Source organism: Canis lupus, chromosome 10, assembly GCF_048164855.1.
Source record: "Canis lupus baileyi chromosome 10, mCanLup2.hap1, whole genome shotgun sequence".
NCBI lineage: Eukaryota > Metazoa > Chordata > Mammalia > Carnivora > Canidae > Canis > Canis lupus.
Window position 1 is genome coordinate 52,302,185 of NC_132847.1, and position 20,393 is coordinate 52,322,577.

The following is a 20,393-nucleotide window of genomic DNA, read 5'->3' on the forward strand; positions in this document are numbered from 1 at the left end:
CCCTGAGCCAAAGGCTCAACTGCTGAGTCACCCAGATGTCCCTAAAAATGTTAAGTTTAAACCAACTTCTTAAGAGTAATTTTAGACTTAAGAGTTTCCAGAATATTACAGAAAGTTCTCATATAACTTTTACTCAGGTTTCTCTAATGATAACATCTTTTATCCCGCCCCCCCCCCCCAAGGTTTTATTTATTTATTTGAGAGAGAGCACGAAAGGGGGGAGAGGCAGAGGGAAAAGTAGATTACCTGCTGAGCAGGGAGCTCAATGACATGGGGCTCCATCCCAGAACTCTCCAGGATCATGACCAGAGCTGAAGGCAGAGACACTTAACCAGACTGAGCCACCCAGACGCCCCTATTGTTAATATCTTATACAATACATCGAAACTAAGAAACTAACTTTGGTACAATACTATTAAGTAAACTACAGACTTTAGTTGGAGTAAATTGTGGAATGGGGAAGTTAAAACATCTATATTACTTGTCCACAGCTACTGTCTCTAGGTGAGACAAAATCAATTTCTGTATTGTGTTGTTGAATGACCAGAAACAACATGCTTTTGAACTGTGTGGTCTTAATCCACATAAAAATGCTGAGTGCATATTAAATTTTATCAGTATTTATTATTATCATTTTTTAAAGTACATTTGATGGACATTAAAAATTTATGTAATTTTATTCAGTGGTCTTAAAAATGAACCTGAATAAAATATTTCTCTTTGAACTCATTTGAAGATTCTTCAGATAGGGCAGCCTGGGTGGCTCAGTGGTTTAGTGCCGCTTTCGGCCCAGGGTGTGATCCTGGAGACCTGGGATTGAGCCCCGTGTCGGGCTCCTTGCATGGAGCCTGCTTCTCCCTCTGCTTCTCTGTGTCTCTCATGAATAAATAAAATCTTAAAAAAAAAAAAAAAAAGATTCTTTAGATGAATACAAATGCTTTCTTATGTGCAAATCAGAAATGTGTAACCTAATATATTTTGTTTGCTTCAGTCACTAAGATGAATTGACATAACTTTTCTTTTGCACCAGTAAAATGTATTTGTTTTTTTTTCATTGTTTCCCTCATTAAAACAAGTCATCATTATTCAACTTGTAAAATATTCTTCATTTCTTAAATCATCAGAGAAAAGTTTTGTAGAATGTTCTCGTAGAACTCCCAAAGTCTCTGCATAACTTTTACCTTGGTTTATATGAATCAAATGAATAAGGTAGAATGTCACCAGAAACCAGAGGATTTTGATTCTGATTTGATGTTGAAATTTTACCTAGCAAATGTGATTTAGTAATATACATTATTAAAAATTTGAATTCTTGGGCAGCCCGAGTGGCTCAGCGGTTTACTGAGCCCAGGGCATGATCCTGGAGACCCGTAATCGAGTCCCACGTCGGCTCCCTGCATGGAGCCTGCTTCTCCCTCTGCCTCTGTGTGTGTGTGTGTCTCTCATGAATAAATAAATAAAATCTTTAAAAATTTTTTGAATTCTTAGTTATGCTTTATTTAAATTTTTCATTTTTTCTTATAGTTTTTTTTTAAAGATTTTTAATTTTATTTATTCATGAGAGACAGAGAGAGAGAGAGAGAGAGAGAGAGAGAGAGGCAGAGAGGCAGAGACACAGGCAGAGGGAGAAGCAGGCTCCGTGCAGGGAGCCCGATGTGGGACTCGATCCCCTGGTCTCCAGGATCATGCCCTGAGCCAAAGGCAGACGCTCAACTGCTGAACCCCCAGGCGTCCCACTTATAGTTTTTCTTTAAAAAAATTTTATATAAGGATACTAGTTTGCTCTGTGAGGGTATACGGACCTGAAGGATTTAAGTATAGGTACATTAGCCTCCATTTAGAACATACTAATATTTAGGCTACCAAATTTGTAGAGCTGGGCTCTGGTTTGTAAATAATCTGTGACAAGCAGGATTTAATATGTATATTTATGTAGTTACATTCATGGATTTACAGATCTTATGCATCCTGTCTATCTTTAAAGAATGAGGAAGAGATTTCCTTAGGCTGTGATGTGCCCAAATTTGGCTGCGTATCAGAATCCTGTGGAGAAGTTGTTAAAAATAAAGAATATTGGAGATTTCAGTTTAATTGGATTTGGAGGGGACCTAGGCTAAATAGCCTTCATTTTACATTTTAGAATACGTTTCTGGGGGCCTGAGTGGCTCAGTTGGTTAGGTGTCTGCCTTTGGGTCAGGTCATGATCTCAGGGTCCTAGGATGGAGCCCCATGTCAGGCTCCCTACCTTCCAGCCAGTCTGCTTCCTCCTTCTGCCCCTTCCCCTACTTAAAAAAACAAAACAAAACACTGACTTTCTGGAGACCTAGAACTTCCCCCACCCTTTAAAAATAATAATTATAATAAATAATAATTTATTGAGATGAAATTTACATACATAAAATGAACCATTTAAAATGAACATAATTCAGTGGCATTTAGTTCATGGTCCCAGTGTTGTGTAACTATCCCCTCTTTTTGTAGAGTATTTCCATCACTCATGCATAAAACACCTTACCCATACTGCAATTTCTTCCCATTACCATTTTACCCTAGTCCCTATTATCATTGTACCCTAGTCCTAGTTTCTGACAGCCACCACCCAGTTTTCTGTCCTTGTGTATTTATTATTCTGGATATTTCTTATAAATGGAATCATACAGAGGGGCACCTGTCTGGCTCAGTTGGTAGAGCATGAGACTCTATCCTCGGGTTATGAGTTCAAGCCCCACATTGGGTGTAGAGATTGCATAAATGGAATCATACAGTATGTGACCTTTGTCTGTGGCTTTCACTTATCCTAATGTTTTTGAAGTTCTTGCATGTAGCATGTATCAGTACTTCATTTTTTTTAAAAAAAGTATTTATTTGAGAGAGAGTGCGCACAAGCTGGAGGGAGAGGGAGAGAGAATCTGAAACAGACTTCACACAAAGTGCAGAGCGTGACACAAAGCTCAATCTCACAACTGCCGGATCATTACCTCAGTCGAAATGAAGACTTGGCTGCTTAACCGACTGAGCTACCCAGGGGCCCCAATACTTGATTAATCTTTTTTTTTTATTATTAATCTTTATGGCTGGATGATACTCCATTATATCCATTTATTGATGGACTTTGCCTACCTTTTGGTTATGTGAATAGTGATGCTGTGACCATGTGTATACATGTACTTGCTGAAGTACTTTTTTCAGTTTATACACCTTGCTTATACATCTAGGAATGGAATTATGGAATCAAATGCATAATTCTGTGTTTTACTTTTTTTTTTTTAAGATTTTATTCATTTACTTATGATAGACATAGAGAGAGAGAGAGGCAGAGACACAGGCAGAGGAAGAAGCAGGCTCCATGCAGGGAGCCCGACGCGGGACTCGATCCCGGAACTCCAGGATCGCGCCCTGGGCCAAAGGCAGGCGCCAAACCGCTGAGCCACCCAGGGATCCCCTGTGTTTTACTTTTTGAGCAACAACCAGATAGTTCTACAGCAGATGAACCATTTCATATTCTTATCAGCAGTGTATAAGGGTTCCCATTTCTCTACATCCTCACTAATATTTGTTATTTATTTTTGTTTTAATTATAGCCATTATAAGGGGATGCGAAGTGATATCTTTTTGTTGATTTACATTTCCCTAATGACTAATGATGTTGAACGTCCTTTCATGTGCTTATTGGCCATTTATGTATCATAGAGAAATGCTTAAAGTCCTTTGCCCATTTTTTAATTGACTGGTTTATCTTTTTCTCTTTGAGTTGCAGGAGTTCTATATAATTAAGGATATTAAACCTTTACCAGATATATGACTTGGAGATACTTCCTTTATATCTATAGGTTATTTTATCATTTTCTTAATAATGTCCTTTGCACAAAAGTTTTTCAGTTTGATGAAGTCTAGGTTATCTTTGTTGCTCTTGCTTTTGGTGTCCTATCTAAGAATACATTGCCATATCAAAGGTCATGAAGATTTACCCCTATTTTTTGGTTTTGTTTTGTTTTTAGAGGAGGAAGGATAAAAGAGAGAGAATCTTAAACAGGCTCCATGCCCAGCATGAGTCCAAGGCAGGACTTGATCTCACAACCCTGAGATCGTCACAGAGTTGACATCGAGTCGGTTGCTTAACAAGCTGAGCAACCCAGGCACCCCTGGTTTTGTTTTTAAAGAGTTTTATGATTTTAGCTCTTAGATCTTTGTTCCATCTTGAGTTAATTTTGTATACGGTATGAGGTACAAATTCAACTTCATTCTTTTGTTTTTGAAAATCCAGTTATCCCAGCATCATTTGTTGAAGAGACTATTCTTTCCCCCATGGAATGGAATTATTAGCATCCTTGTCAAAAATCAGTGGGCCAGGGGATCCCTGGGTGGCTCAGCGGTTTGGCGCCTGCCTTTGGTCCAGGGCACGATCCTGGAGTCCTGGGATCGAGTCCTGTGTCAGGCTCCCGGCATGGAGCCTGCTTCTCCCTCCTCCTGTGTCTCTGCTTCTCTCTCTCTCTCTATCATAAATAAATAAATAAACAAACAAATCTTTAAAAAAAAAATCAGTGGGCCATCGATGTATAGATTTATTTAGAGACTCTGAGTTCTAGTCTGTTGACCTATAAGTCTGTCATTATGCTAGTCTTAAACTTTCTTGTTGACTTTAGCTTCATAGTAAGTTTTGAAATCAGAAAGTGTGAGTCTTCCGACTTTACTCTCCCTCTTCCTCCTCCTGCTCTTCTTCTTTTTTAAAGATTTTATTTATTTGAGAGAGAGAGCATGAGCAGGGAGAGGGGCAGAAGGACAAGGAGACACCCCTCCCCCCCAATGTGGGTACCAATACCAGGATGCTGAGATCATGACCCAAGCCAAAGTCAGACACTTAACTGACTGAGCCACCCAGGCACCCTTTTATTCTTTTTTATTTTAAAGATTGTTTTTGCTATTGTAGGTCCCTTAAATTTCTGTAAATTTTAGGATCAGTTTGTAAATTTCTGGAAAAAGGGAAGCTAAGAATTTGATTAGGATTTCCTTGAATCTGTAGATCAAATTGGGGAATATTGCTATGTTAACCTTGTCTTTCTACTCATGAACACAGGGTATTTTTCTATTTACTTAGGTCTTTAATTTCTTTGAGAAGTGTTTTTATACTTTTCTGTATATAAGTCTTTCACCTCGTTGGTTAGATTTATTCCTAGGTATTCTTTTAGATGCCATTGTAAATGGAATTGTTTTCTTAATATCCCTTTTAAGTTATCCTGTTTAGGTTATTGCTGGCATATAAAAAAGTAAACCTGATTTTTGAATCTTGATCTTATACCTACAACTTTGCTAAATTTATTTATTAGCTTTTGTAGCTTTTTTGTGAATTCTTTGGATTTTGTCATTTTTGAAATAATTTTACTTTTTCCTTTCCAGTTTGTATGCCTTTTATTGCTTTTTCTTGTCTAATGCTCTGGCTTGAACTTCTAGGACAGTGTTAAATAGCAGTGGTAAAAATGGGTTATCTTTGTCCTCCTGCTCTTGATCTTAGGAGGAAAGATGGCACCACTTAGTATAATGCTAGCTTTGGGTTTTTTTTTTTTTTAAATCCCCTTTACAGTGTTAAGATACTTCCCTTCTATTTATAGTGTTTTGAGTGTTTTTATCATGAAAAAGTGTTGGATTTTGTCAAATGCTTTGTCTTCATCAACTGAGATGCCCATCTTTTAATATGTTGTTTCTATGTACAAATCTATATATGTCATTCCACTGCTCAGAAATTTTATGTATATACATATCAAACACAGAACAAAGTGACTATTCCTCTGGTCTAGTTTTTGTGCTCCATTTTTCTTTACAAGTGAGTTCTTCACTACTGTGGTAGGTAAAATAACAGTACTTCAGAGGAGTTCACATCCCATTCCCTGGAACCTGTGAAGAAAAATTTGCTAATTATTAGCTGACCATAAAATAAAGAGGTCATTCTGGATTATTTAGGTGGGCCCAGTGTAACTCAAAGAGTCCTTTGAAGTGGAAGAGGTAGGCAGAAAACCAGAGTTAAAGATGTTACTGTGGAAGAAAGGCCCCGAGAAATGCAACATTGCTTGCTTTGAGGATTAGAGGCAGGGGACCAAGAGCAAAGGAGTGTGGGTGGCCTTTAGAAGCTTAGAAAGGGCAAGGAAGGAGATTTTTTTTTCTTAGAAGCTTCAGAAAGGAGTGCATTGCTGCTGACACATTTAATTTAGCCTTGTGAGAACAGTGTCAGATTTTGGCCTACAAGTGTAAAACAATCAGTTTTTGTTGTTTTAAGCTACTAAGTTTGTGGTGATTTGTTACCGTAGCAATTCAAAAAAAACTACAACTACCCAAGCATATTCCGTTTATGGTGTTGGCGTATTTCTCTGGGTTAACTCATGTCTAAATTTTCCTTAAGTTGTTAAAATTGTACTTAATATTCAAGACCCATCTCAAAGCTTTCTCAAACACTAAGCCTTTAGTTTGTCTTCCACACTTCCACAGATGATACTTGCTAGGTATCATCTATCCAAATACACCCTAAGTTTCTCTCTCCTTGTTTCTGTTCCTTTTTTTTTTTTTTTTTTTTTTAAGCCTTCCTCATGGCATCTAATGATAGTATAGAGTTTTAGAATTTAGTGTTTGGTATTGATTTTATTAAAATTTTATTCTTCTAAAAGTGATCTGTTATCTTGATACGGTTGTGTATTTTGTGTGTATGTCTAAGTTTGGGTTGTATATACAAGGTTTTTACACTTCATATAGTTATACCTCTAATTATTTAGAATTTAGAATTTTAGACTGAGATTGGTGACTATCTTAGTCTTTTGTATTGAATAACAGTCTGTGATGTATATGGTAGGCATTCCATATGTGTTTGACTTAAACATGTACATGTGGATTAGGTCCCATACTTTAAATTTATGAACTAAGGGGCACATGGGTGGCTCAGTCAGTTAAGCATCTCCCTTCTGCTTAGGTCAGGGTCCTGGGATGGAGCCCTGTGTCAGGCTCCCTGCTCAGCAGGGAGATCACTTCTCCCTCTGCCCCTCCCCCTGCTCGTGCTCATTCATGCTCTCTCTTTCAAATAAATAGATAAAATATTAAAAAGTAGTGAGTTTGGTCCACATCCTGAGGGAATTATAATTAAGTTTATATCATATTTTTGAGTATTTACTGAATGTGATGTTTGTGTCTCACAGAATGGAGATGTATGCATTTCGATTCTTCATCCGCCTGTAGATGACCCACAGAGTGGAGAACTGCCCTCTGAAAGGTGGAATCCTACTCAGAATGTCAGGTAAGGGGTTACATAAGGAATACTTTGGTTTTTAGGTGGTTCTTAAGATTTATATTATCTTTTAAGAAGTACAAAGAATCCTTTCTGTACTTGGTTTTGTCTTCTGCTAGAGCTTTAACACATTTGCATCATTTTGAAGAGTTGTATTTACAGAGCAATAATGCATTTGTTACTCATTTCTTTAAGTTCATCTTGGAAGAACTTTTCTAGTCTGAATTCTTCCTCTTACATTATCTTAGTTCCATCCTGCATCTTTGGATCTCATGAAGTCATGTTTAGATTGATTGCTTCTTTATTCTTATTATATTTTGCAGAAAAATCTAAGTCTTTACAAACTCACAACTTTATATACGTAACTGGTTTTAAAAGAGCTTCCATGTTTCTTAATGATTTGAAGGGCTTGTATATTTCTTTTAATTCTCTTTATCTATTTTTGTCTTTTCATTTATTTTTATTTATTTTAAAGATTTTATTTATTTATTCATGAAAGACACACACACAGAGAGAGGCAGAGACATAGGCAGAGGGAGAAGCAGGCTTCATGCTGGGAGCCCAATGTGGTACTTGGTCCCGATCCCGGGACCCCAGGATCACGCCCTGGGCTGAAGACAGGCACTAAACCACTGAGTCACCCAGGCGTCCCTCAGATTTTTATGTAAATTCTAATTAGTTAACATACAGTACAATATTGAGATTATCCATCTGTTAATCTGTTGAACTATATATAAATAGATGGATATTTAACCATTTGTTTGTTTAGAGTAGCAGTCTGTATATTTAGGAGTTGGTCACTTAACCCTTAAAAGAATTTTGAAAAAAAAAAACTGTGTTCACTGTTGCATGTTTTGTTCTGTTTTTTAAGATCTTATTTAAGTAATCTCTGTACCCAATGTGGGGCTTGAACTTACAACCCCAAGATCAGGAGTCACATGCTTTATGTACTGAGCCACTAGGCATCCCCACTGTAGCATGTTTTTAGGTGCAGCATTTTTTTGGTGATTTGTTTGTTTTTTAGGTATGGTTTTTTTACATCTCAAATTTAAATATTTAAAAAATACATTTTTTTCTACTTGGCATTTTAATTTCCATTTTACTATCCCTACAGAGTTTTATCCTAATACTTGAAATTTTTATGTTTGATAGCCTTATATATTTTGTTTATCCTATAATATTTTTCTGCAATAAAAATCTATATATATTTTAATTGCTTGTGACAAAACTGATTTTTATCTTGACATGATTAAAGTTGATTAAAAACAATACAAGTATATTATACTAAAAAAAACCAAGTATATTATACTTTCAGTATACTTTTTACATTTAATAATTATTTAGAAATGAATTTTTAACTAAGTATATAGACCTTTGTTTTCAGTTAGGTCATGTATCCATGAATAATTATTACATTGCTAGAATGAGGCAGAAATACAGCTTCAATCTATATGTATGGGTAATATAAATTATATATACTAATATACACACCCAAGAATATATATATCTATATACATGTGTGTGTGTACACACACACATATATATATCTATATACATGTGTGTGTACACACACACAAGGACTAACATATGTATGTAACATAAATATATATATTGGATGCAATGATTAAAGACTATATTTACATGTGATAATGGAATAAAATCTTATATGGCAGCAAAACTAAATCCTTTTAATAATTCCTTCTGAATTTGGCAAAAATCAGAGTCAGTCTTTATAAAAAACAAAAACAATTTTATTGTGATATAATTCTCATACCCTACAAGTCTCCCATTTTAAGTAAACGGTTCACTGTTCTTTAATGTAGGCAGAGATACAAATATCCCCACAATCAATTTTAGAACTTTTTTTTAAAAAAATAGGCTCTATGCCCAATGTGGAGCCCAACTCGGGGCTTGAACTTATGACCCTGAGATTAAGACCTGAGATCAAGAGTCAGACATTTAGGGCAGCCCCGGTGGCTCAGCGGTTTAGTGCCGCCTTCAGCCCAGGGCGTGATCCTGGAGACCCGGGATCGAGTCCCATGTCGGGCTCGCGGCATGGAGCCTGCTTCTCCCTCTGCCTGTGTCTCTGCCTGTGTGTGTGTGTGTGTGTGTGTGTGTGTGTGTGTGTCTCATGAATAAATAAATAAAATCTTTAAAAAAAAAAAGACATTTAGCTGACTGAGCCACTGAAGTGCTCCATGGACATTTTTATTACCTCTGAAGAAACTCCTACCTCTTAGTATTTTCACTCCATTATCCCTCAACCTTCACCCTTCTACTTGCAACCCTAGGAAAGCACTAGTCTACTTTCTGTCTCTATAGATATATCTGTTTGGATATTTTGTAGGAATAGAGTCGTTTAATATGTAGTATTTTGTGATTGACTTTTTCTTTGTGATTGACTTCTTTAACTTAGCATCTTTTCTTTTTTTTTAACTTAGCATCTTTTCAAGGTTCATTTTTGTTGTAGCATTAATCAGTATTTCATCTTTTTATGGCTGAATAAGAATTCCATTGAATGCTTTTTTAAAAAAAGATTTTATTTATTCATGAGACACACACAGAGAGAGGCAGAGACATAGGCAGAAGGAGAAGCTGGCTCCCCACAGGGAACCTGATGTGGGTCTTGATTCCAGGACCCCAGGACCAAGACCTGAGCCAAAGGCAGACGCTCAACCACTGAGCCCACCCACGTGTTCCCCCATTGAATGCTTATATCACACTTTGTTTATCCATTCATCAGTCAGTGGACCTTTGGGTTGTTTCCACTTTTTGGCTATTATGAGTAATGCTGTTATATAAACATTGTTTTTACATATACATGTTTTTATTCCCTTGGATATATACCTAAGAATAGAATTGCTGGGTCATGTGATAACTCAGTGTTTAAATTTTGAGGAATTACCAGACTGTTTTCTAACATGGCTACACTAAATAGTTCATTCTTACCAACAGTGTTTGAGAATTTGTTTCTCTACATCTTGGTTAACACTTGCTATTATTTTTGTTTCTAACCATAGTGGGTGACATGGGATCTCATTGTGGTTTTGTTGTTGATGTTTTCTCTTAAATGACTTTTAAGAATTTTAGAACAGTTTCAGATTTTTGAAAATTGTGAAGATAGTACAGATAGTTCCCCAGAATTCCATGCATGATACCATGTTATATTTAACAGGCATGTCTCCTTATGGAACTGTGAAAGTCTCAGACTTTCCTTGTTTCTGATGACCTTGACAATTTTGAGGAGTACTGATCAGGTATTGTAAAAAGGTCCCTCAACTGAAATTTTGTGATGTCTTCCTGGTTACTAGGGTAGGGTTATGAGTGCTGGAGAGGAAGACCATGGAGGTAAAATATATTGTTACTACGTTGTATAAAGGGTATATAATATCAACATGACTTGTCACTGTTGATGTTAACATTCATTACTGGCTAGGATTCGGTTTTTCAATTTCTTCTGTATAAAGTTACTTGTTTTTCCCATCCCATTCTGTACTCTTTCGAAGGAAGGAGGACATAGGTGTAACCCAGATACAAGGAATGGGAATTATAATTCCATGAGGCTGAGGTATCTGTATAAATTATTTCAAATTCTTTTTTTTTTTTTTTTTTTTTTATTTTATTTCAAATTCTTCTGCACGGGAGATTGGTCAAAATCAACATCCATGTGTGTGTCTGTGTGTTTATATATTTATTGTCATTTTGTTAGTCTTCTTGTTAAGGGGGGAGGGGCAGAGGGAGAGACAGAATATTAAGCAGGCTCCATGCCTTGTGCAGAGCCCCACAGAGGGCTCGATTTCACAACCCTGAGATCATGACCTGAGCTGAAACCAAGAGTCAGACCCTCAACTGACTGAGCCACCTGGGTACCCCTTTGTTAGTCATTTTTAATGAGAAAAGCTAATAACTCCATTAGAACTCCACTTTTGTTAAAAATAAAAGTTGGAAGTTTTTTGACTTACACAGATTTCGTACCAGTTTTTACCAAGTTACTTCTCATTCTGGGAAGTGTATACTAAAGAAAGCATCTGTTGAAGCATATCAAATTATTGTTGATTATGTGTTGATTATGCTGATTACGCATTCCTTTAGGTACCTTGTTCAGTACTTAGAGTTGAGAAAACATATATTTTGGATTTCAGCACATCTTACTCATGTATTTTTTAAATCAGAAAAAAAGTGCCTCCCCTCTTTAATTTAAATAAATGTGTTAATATATTTTACCGTGACAACCATCATGTTCTGAATTCTCTCTCTCTCTTTTTTTTTTTTTTTAGATTTTATTTATTCATGAGAGACACAGAGAAGCGAGGCAGACACCTAGGCAGAGAGAGAGGCAAGGCAGGCTCTTTGGGGAGCCCGATGCAGGACTTGATTCCAGGACTCCCAAGATCATGTCCTGAACTGAAGGCAGATGTTCAACCACTGAGCCACCCAGGCATCCCCTGAATTCTAAGATAGATCAGGCATAGAACCTTGCCATAAGTTTATTATGTCTGTGAAATACGGAATCACCACATACTCCCTGTACTTTATGTTTTAATGGGACTCTCCCTCAGTGATAATGCATTTCAGATAGAATTAGAAAGTTCATTTTAATGAAAATATAATTCCAGCAGATCCAGTCTATACATATCTGAATTTATTGTACTTCATCATATACCAAAATACTTTTTTTTTTAACATTATTCTACACTTCTAACAAAATTATTTGAGAAAGGAAAAACAGTTGGCTTTATAAATTTCTCATTTATATACCATATGTTTCATTACCTCTGGGCAATGCACCCTAGGAATATTTGGGATGTGTGAAAGGTATGCATTTCTTTTGTAAAGAGCAATTGTGAAAAGGGAAGCTGGAAAGGAGAACTGATGTGATACTTTATATATCCCAGGTGCATGGATATATTAAAGACCTCTGCTTTACACAGGATCTTATATGATCATCAGCAGAATTCGTATATTCTACTTCTTCATGTCTCATATACCTTACATCATGCAATTATAGCTGATCATTTGTACCTTTAACCTACTTATCCTATTACTTGATTTTTCAGTGTCAACCGGCATATTGACACTTAGATCTAAATAAAAGGAAAGGGAAATCAGCATACTTATTCTGATTTCTATTCTCTTTCCCCCTTTTCTTCCTGACTTTTAAGAATATTTGTTTTTTGAGGCACCTGGGTGGCTTAGTCAGTTGAGTATCCAACTCTTGATTTCAGCTCAGGTCATGATCTCAGGGTCATGAGATTGAGCCCCCTGTGGGTGCTATGCTCAGGATAGAACATGTTTAAGATTCTCTCCTATGGGCAGCCCAGGTGGCTCAGTGGTTTAGCGCCACCTTTGGCCCAGGGCGTGAGCCTGGAGACCTGGGATCGAGTCCCACATCAGGCTCCCTGCATGGAGCCTGCTTCTCCCTCTGCCTGTGTCTCTGCTTCTCTGTGTGTGTGTGTCTCTCATGAATAAATAAAAATCTTAAAAAAAGATTCTCTCCCTCATTCTCCTTCTGTCTCTCCTATCCCACTCGGGTTCTGATTCTCTCTAAAAAAAAAAAAAATAGAAAATAAAATAAAATAAATATATTTTATATATATATAAATATTTTTAAAAATTTGTGTGTGTGTGTGTGTATATACACACACACAAAATTTTAAAAAAATATTTGTTAATGGGGAGCCTGGGTGGCTCTGTCATTTGAGCATCTGACTGTTGATTTCGGCTCAGGGTTATGAGATCAAGCCCCATGTGGGCCACCATGCTTAGCAGGGAGTCTGCTTGAGATTCATTTTCTCCTTCTCTCTGAACCCCCTCCTGCTTGTGTGTGTACTCACTCAATCTCTCTCTCTCTCTCAAATAAATAAATTTTTAAAAAATATATTTTATTGTCAGGATTAATAACATTTATAATCTATACTGTTTTGTAACATAATCCTAGTTTTAAAATTTTCTTATTCCTACCATGAAGTAAATTCACTTTTTGCTGTCCATTATTTTACTTCCTTTGATCTATTAATTGGCTGAATTTGTCCATTAGTTATTCCTACCATGAAGTAAATTCACTTTTTGCTGTCCATTATTTTACTTCCTTTGATCTATTCATTGGCTGAATTTGTCCATTAGTTATTTCTCCAGGAAAATGCTCCTTAGAGCCTTATTATATTCCCTGAAATCTTAGATGTTCAAAATGTTACATGCTTATGTTTATGGGTGTGTATACATGTTTTTTGCCATGGTACTTCAAATGGCAGTTTGGGTATAAGATTTCAGAGTCATTCAGAGTCATTCTTTCTTTCCTTAAGAATGTTATACACGTTATTCTGCTGTGTTTATTGTTTGGCCACCACATTTCTCAGCTCTTCCACCCTATATAAAAGAAAGGACCCAAATCAAATCATGAATCAAAGAGGAGAGATCACAACCAACACCAAAAAAATACAATTATAAGAACATATTATGAGCAACTATATGTCAACAAATTAGGCAGTCTGGAAGAAATGGATGCATTCCTAGAGACCATATAAACTACCAAAACTGAAACAGGAAAAAACAGAAAACCTGAACAGACCATAACCAGCAAGGAAATTGAAGCAGCAATAAAAAAAGTCTCCCAACAAACAAGATAGCTTCCCAGGGGAATTCTACTAAATATTTAAAGAAGAATTGCTGGGCAGTGGGGGAGGCTCAGTGATTTAGCGCCGCCTTCAGCCCAGGGCCTGATCCTGGAGTCCCGGGATCAAGCCCCACGTCAGGCTCCCTGCATGGAGCCTGCTTCTCTCTCTGCCTGTGTCTCTGCGCGCGTCTCTCTCTCTCTCTCTCATATAAAGAAAGAAGAAGAATTGCCACCTATTCTTCTGAAACTGTTTAAAAAACTATAAATGGAAGGAAAACTTCCAAACTCTTTCTCTGAGGCCAGCGTTACCTTGATCCCCAAAACAAAGACCCCACTGAAAAGGAGAATTACAGACCAATATCCCTGATGAACAAGGATGCAAAATTCTCACCAAGACACTAGCCAATAGGATCCAACAGCACATTAAAAGGATTATTCACCACAATCAAGTGGGATTTACTCCTTGATAAAAGGTGATTCAACATCCGCAGATCAATCATTGTGATACATTAATAAAAGAAAGGACAAGAATCATGTTTGTCTCATTAGATGTAGAAAACGCATTTGACAAAATAGGGGATAGAGGGAACATACCTCAATGTCATGAAAGCTATCTATGAAAAGCCCACAATTAATATCATTCTCAATGGGGAAGAAGTGAGAGTTTTTCCCCAAAGGTCAGGAACATGGCAGGGATGTCCACTATCACCACTGCTGTTCAACACAGTACTAGAAGTCCTAGCCTCAGCAGTCAGACAACAAAAATAAATAAAAGGCATCTGATTTGGCAAAGAAATTAAACTCTCACTCTTCACAGGTGACATGATACTCTGTGTGGAAAACCCAAAAGACTCGACCCCAAAATTGCTAGAACTCATACAGGAATTCAGCAAAGTAGTGGGATATAAAATCAATGAACAGAAATCAGGTGCACTTCTATAGACAATAAGACAGAAGAAAGAGAAATTAAGGAGTCAAACCTATTTACAATTGCACCCAAAACCATAAGATACCTAGGAATAAACCTAACCAAAGAGGCGAAGGATCTGTACTCAGAAAACTATAGAACACTCATAAAAGAAATTGAGGAAGACACAAAGAGATGGAAAAACACTCCATGTTCATGGATTGGAAGAACAAATATTATAAAATATCTGTGTTACCTAGAGCAATCTATACATTGAATGCAGTCCCTTCAAAATACTTTTTTCACAGAGCTGGAACAAATAATCGTAAAATTTGTATGGAATCAGAAGAGACCCTGAGTAGCCAAAGGCATGTTGAAAAAGAAAATCAAAACTGATGGCATCACAATCCTGGGCTTCAAGCTCTATTACATTACAAATCTGTAATCAAGACAGTATGGTAGTGGCACAAAAACAGATACATAGATCAGTGGGACAGAACAGAGAACCCGGAAATGGACCCTCAACTCTATGGTCAACTAATCGTCAGTAAACCAAGAAAGAATATCCAATGGAAAAAAAGACCATCTCTTCAACAAATGGTGTTGGGAAAATTGGACAACCACATGCAGAAGAATGAAACTGGACCATTTTGTTACACCATACACAAAAATAGACTAAAAATGGACGAAGGACCTAAATATGAGCTAGGAATCCATCAAAATCTTAGAGGAGAACACAGGCAGCAACCCCAATGACCTCAGCTGCAGCAGCTTCTTGTAGACACAGCTCCAAAGGCAGGGGAAACAAAGGCAAAAATGAACTATTGGGACGTCATCAAGATAAAAACCTTTTGCACAGCATAGGAAACAGTCTACAAAACCAAAAGACAACCGACAGAATGGGAGAAGATATTTGCAAATGTCTTATCAGGTAAAGGGCTAGTATCCAAAACCTATAAAGAACTTAACAAACTCAATACCCAAAGAACAAATAATCTGATCAAGAAACAGGCAGAAGACATGAACAGACATTTCTCCAAAGAAGACCTAAAAATGGACACCTGGGTGCTCAGTGCTTAAGCATCTGCCTTCGGCTCTGGGCGTGATCCTGGAGTCCTGGGATTAAGTCACACATCGGGCTCCCTGCATGGAGCCTGCTTCTCCCTCTGCCAATGTCTCTGCCTTTCTATCTCTTGTGTGTCTCATGATTAAATAAAAAATCTTAAAAAAAAAAAATAAAAGAAGAAGACCTATAAATGGCCAACAGACCCATGAAAAAATGTTCCGCATCACTCCACAACAAAGAAATACAAGTCAGAACCACAATGAGATACCACGTCACACCAGTCAGAATGGCTAAAATTAACAAGTCAGGAAATGACAGATGTTGGCAAGGATGTGGAGAAAGGGGAAACCTCTAACACTGTTGGTGGGAATGCAAGCAGGTGCAGCCACTCTGGAAAACAGTGTGGAAGGTTCCTCAAAAAGTTGAAAAGAGCTACCCTCTGATGCAGCAATTTCAGTATTAAGGATTTACCTACAAAGGAAACAAATGTAGTGATCCAAAGGGGGCACCTACACTCCCAATATTTATACCATCAATGTCTGCAGCTATCAAAAATAAAAAAATCTTGCCATTTGCAACCATGTGGATGTTTGGAACTAGAGGGTACTATGCTAAGCAAAATAAATCATTCAGAAAAAGACAATTATATAATCTCACTCGTGGAATTTAAGAAACAAAACAGGATCATAGGGGAAGAGATGGAAAAAATAAAACGACAAAATCGGAGAGACAAACCATAAGAGACTCTTAATCATAGGAAACAAATTGAAGGTTGCTAGGTGGGGGAAGGGGTAACTGGGTGATGGACATTAAGGAGGGCACATCATATTGTGAGCACTGGGTGTTATATAAGACTGATGAATCATTGACCTCTACCTCTGAAACCAGTAATACATTTTGTTATTGATTGAATTTAAATTTTAGAAAGAGACAATTCAGTTATGTGGAACAAACTTACTTTTTCAGTCCTGCATGTTGGAATTTTCCTGAGAGTTTTAGGAATTGATCATCAGTTTCTATTTTGTCTGACAGTAAAATCTTCATCAAACACTCAAAAAAAAAAAAAAAAACCCTTACAAAAAATCACATTTTCCCCACTCATAACAGACTTCTTTGCCATAATATGCTCTATATTTTTAAAATTTTTATTTATTCATTCATGGGAGACACACAGAGAGAGGCAGAGACACAGGCAGAGGGGAGAAACATGCTCCATACAGGGAGCCTGACTTGGGTCTTGATCCCAGGACCATGGGATCACACCCTGAGCCAAAGGCAGATGCTCAACCATTGAGCCACCCAGGCATCCCTGATGTCCTCTTTAAATTCCTCTCCCATCTGGCAACCCCGGGGGCTCAGCGGTTTAGCGCCACCTGCAGCCTAGGGCGTGATCCTGGAGACCCTGGATCGAGTCCCATGTCAGGCTCCCTGCATGGAGCCTGCTTCTCCCTCTGCCTGTCTCTGCCTCTCTCTCATTCTCTCTGTGTCTCTATGAATAAATAAATAAATAATCTTAAAAAAATAGGTAAAATCTTTTTTTTAATAGATAAAATCTTTAAAAAAAACCTCATTGTTGTTTTAAAAATAAATAAATTCCTCTCCCATCTTGAAAATATGTAAAAAGGACTGAATTTTAACAGGTCATTTTCTGGTGTTACAGGTCCATCTTTTGAAATGGTATAAGTGAGAGATTAAAAGGACCTGGGTTAACTGGAAGGGTCAGGCATTGGCCTTCACTTCTTAATAGTTGCCTATCAGTTTTCATCAAATAAGGGTATGCCTGTAAAACCTAAGAATCTCAATCAGCCATTCTATTTCTCTTCCTGTGTATATGTATGTTTTAAGAGTCAAAGTAGGGACACCTGGGTGGCTCAGTGGTTAAGTATCTGCCTTCGACTCTGGGCGTGATCCTGGGGTCCTTAGGATCAAGTACTGCATCAGGCTTCATGCTTTTCCCTCTGCCTATGTCTCAGCCTCTCTCTCTCTCTGTCTCTCATGAATAAATAAATAAATCTCTTTTAAAAAATGAGGCAAACTATGTTTAGGCTTTTAAGAATGAACACTTTCTACTTCATGCTGCCTGGAGGATATGTGTATAATATTGAAGAAAAATGCCAGTCTTTAACCGTACAAAATTCCAATTTTTGTCTGCTTAGTTTCCAGGAGACTCATAAGCCAGGTCTTACTTGTGCTGGGGCCAGTTTTATACTCTTCCTCCTAAAGTTGTACTTGTGGTGATATAATAGCTAAGAGAGGCCAAAAACTGGGCGGGGCTGGGGTACCTGGCCGGTTCAGTTAGTAGAGCATGCGACTCTTGATCTCTAGGTCATGAGTTCAAACCTCACATTGGATGTAGAGGTTACTTTATTTTTTATTATTTTTTTTTTAGAGGTTACTTTAAAAGGTGTGTGTGGGGGGGGGCAGACCCTACCCATTGACCATTGTCTATATGTTGAAAAGGGACAAATACATATTACTCATGGGGTCACAGATGTCTAATTCTGATTTTATTATTTTTTTGTTTTTAAGGTTTTATTTATTTATTTGATAGAGAGTGAGAGTACAAGTAGGGGGAGTGGCAGAGGGAGAGGGAGAAGCAGGCTCCCCACTGAGCAGGTAGCCCTGCAACAGAGTTTGATCCCAGGACCCTGGGATCACAACCTGAGATGAAAGCAGACACTTAACTGACTGAGCCACCTAAGTGCCCTAATTCTCATTTCTTATCTCCTTTATTTTTTTTCTTATCTCTTTTAAATACTACTTTAGTTTTGATGTTTTTAAAAACATATGTGAACTCTATAGAACTTCATAACTTGCAAGTTTGCTCTTTGCCTGTGTATGTGTGTGAGAGGGGGGTTGGAGATTAATTGGTCTTCTTTTTTTTTTTTTTTTTTTTGGTGTCTTTATTTACAAACTTATTTTTATGCAAAAAAGGATAGCCAAATCTGCCGAACCAAAAAGATAAAAAAAATGTAAAGATTTTTAAAGATTTTTTTTACTTTAAAAGAAAAAGATTTTATTTGTTTATAAGACACACACACACACACACAGGCAGAGACACAGGCAGAGGGAGAAGCAGGCTCCCCGTGGGGAGCCCGATGTGGGACCTGATCCTGGGTGTTCAGGATCACGCCCTGGGCTGAAGGCAAGTGCTAAACCGCTGAGCCACCCAGGGTTCCCCCCCAGAAATATGTTTCTGAAAAGAAAAATGAACCTGAAGGTTATATAGAGTGCTTTTGCCTATCCTTTGGTCTGAATCTGTCTCCTCTGAGAATTTTTTTATCTTGCTCTGGATTACCTGTGTTGAAAACTCCTATCATAGTCGGTTGCCCTGGTTTAAAGCAGGGGTGGAGGGAACACATTTATTTCTGGGAGTATTTCTAAATCCAGGAATGGTGGTTATGGGAGTATTTCTAAATCCAGGAATTGTGCAATAATTGAAAACACTTAACCCTTTGTTCCTCATTTTTAACCCAAATCCTTCCTGGATTAGGTCTGTCTTATAACACATGTTAAACACTTACACTGATAAGTCTGGACAACCAGACCAGTCTGTTCTCTAAACCTACAGTAGAGAAGGGCATAGAGTTACTTAAACTAAAACCAAAAATGGCAATAAATAAAATAACCTTTGGAAAAGTTGCAGGATTCAGTTTTGTGTTGTACATTCTTATTAGTATTGTCTTAGCAGTTCAGTTTTTCCATTCTGTAAAAATAGAATTAAGGCGTGCCTGGCTGACTTAGTGGGAAAAGCATGTGACTCTTGATCTTGAGGTCTTGAGTTTGAGCCCCACAATGGGTGTAAGGATTATTTTTTTAATTATTTTTAAAAATAGGGTTAATAATACCTTGCAGAGTTGTCTACCACATATCTTCAGTGATGCCTGTGTCAAATGATTTTGGTACAAATGCTAGACAGTTTGAAGTATGTATGACATTACTTCCAGATTTTTTTTTAAGCTTTTATTTATTTATTCTTGAGAGACCGAGAGAGAGCGAGGCAGAGACACAGGCAGAGGGAGGAGCAGGCTCCATGCAGGGAGCCTGACGTGGGACTCAATCCCGGGTCTCCAGGATCACACCCTGGGCTGAAGGCAGGCACCAAACCGCTGAGCCACCCGGGCTGCCCTACTCCCAGATCTTTTCCAGTCATGATACATAGATGAAAATGAAACTATTGTATTTGTAGATCACAGTGTAGTAAACTGAAGATGCTCCTTTGACCAGAAGTAGTTTCAGGGGCTCAAGTTATCCCAGTTCCCACCTACCCAACTACCTATGGGAATCGATAAATAATTGACCTGTACTCATCCACAACATACTGATTGGGAAACTTTAGATAGGGTGTTACATACGAATCACATCAGGAATCTTTGTTAGAGAAAAAAGTCCCAATTTTGCTTTGTGCTGTACTGGCCTTGTTACTAGGCATACTCTTACCACTTGGTGATAAAGATTGCCACTTATTCTAGACTTTCCTTATTCTCACAGTTTTCAGTTCAGTCAAGAATAAAAATTGCCTCTCTGCTATTAGATTAGAACA

The 20,393-nt window shown here is 37.5% G+C and overlaps 1 protein-coding gene across 1 annotated transcript in view; it reads left to right on the forward strand.

Moving 5' to 3' along the window:
* UBE2R2 (ubiquitin conjugating enzyme E2 R2) overlaps window positions 1-20,393 on the forward strand; it is a 123,468-nt gene that overhangs the window by 93,571 nt on the left and 9,504 nt on the right. The window contains exon 3 of the mRNA XM_072841692.1: window positions 7,176-7,273. Within this exon, the coding sequence (XP_072697793.1) occupies window positions 7,176-7,273 (98 nt within the window). The remainder of the gene's footprint in view (window positions 1-7,175; window positions 7,274-20,393) is intronic.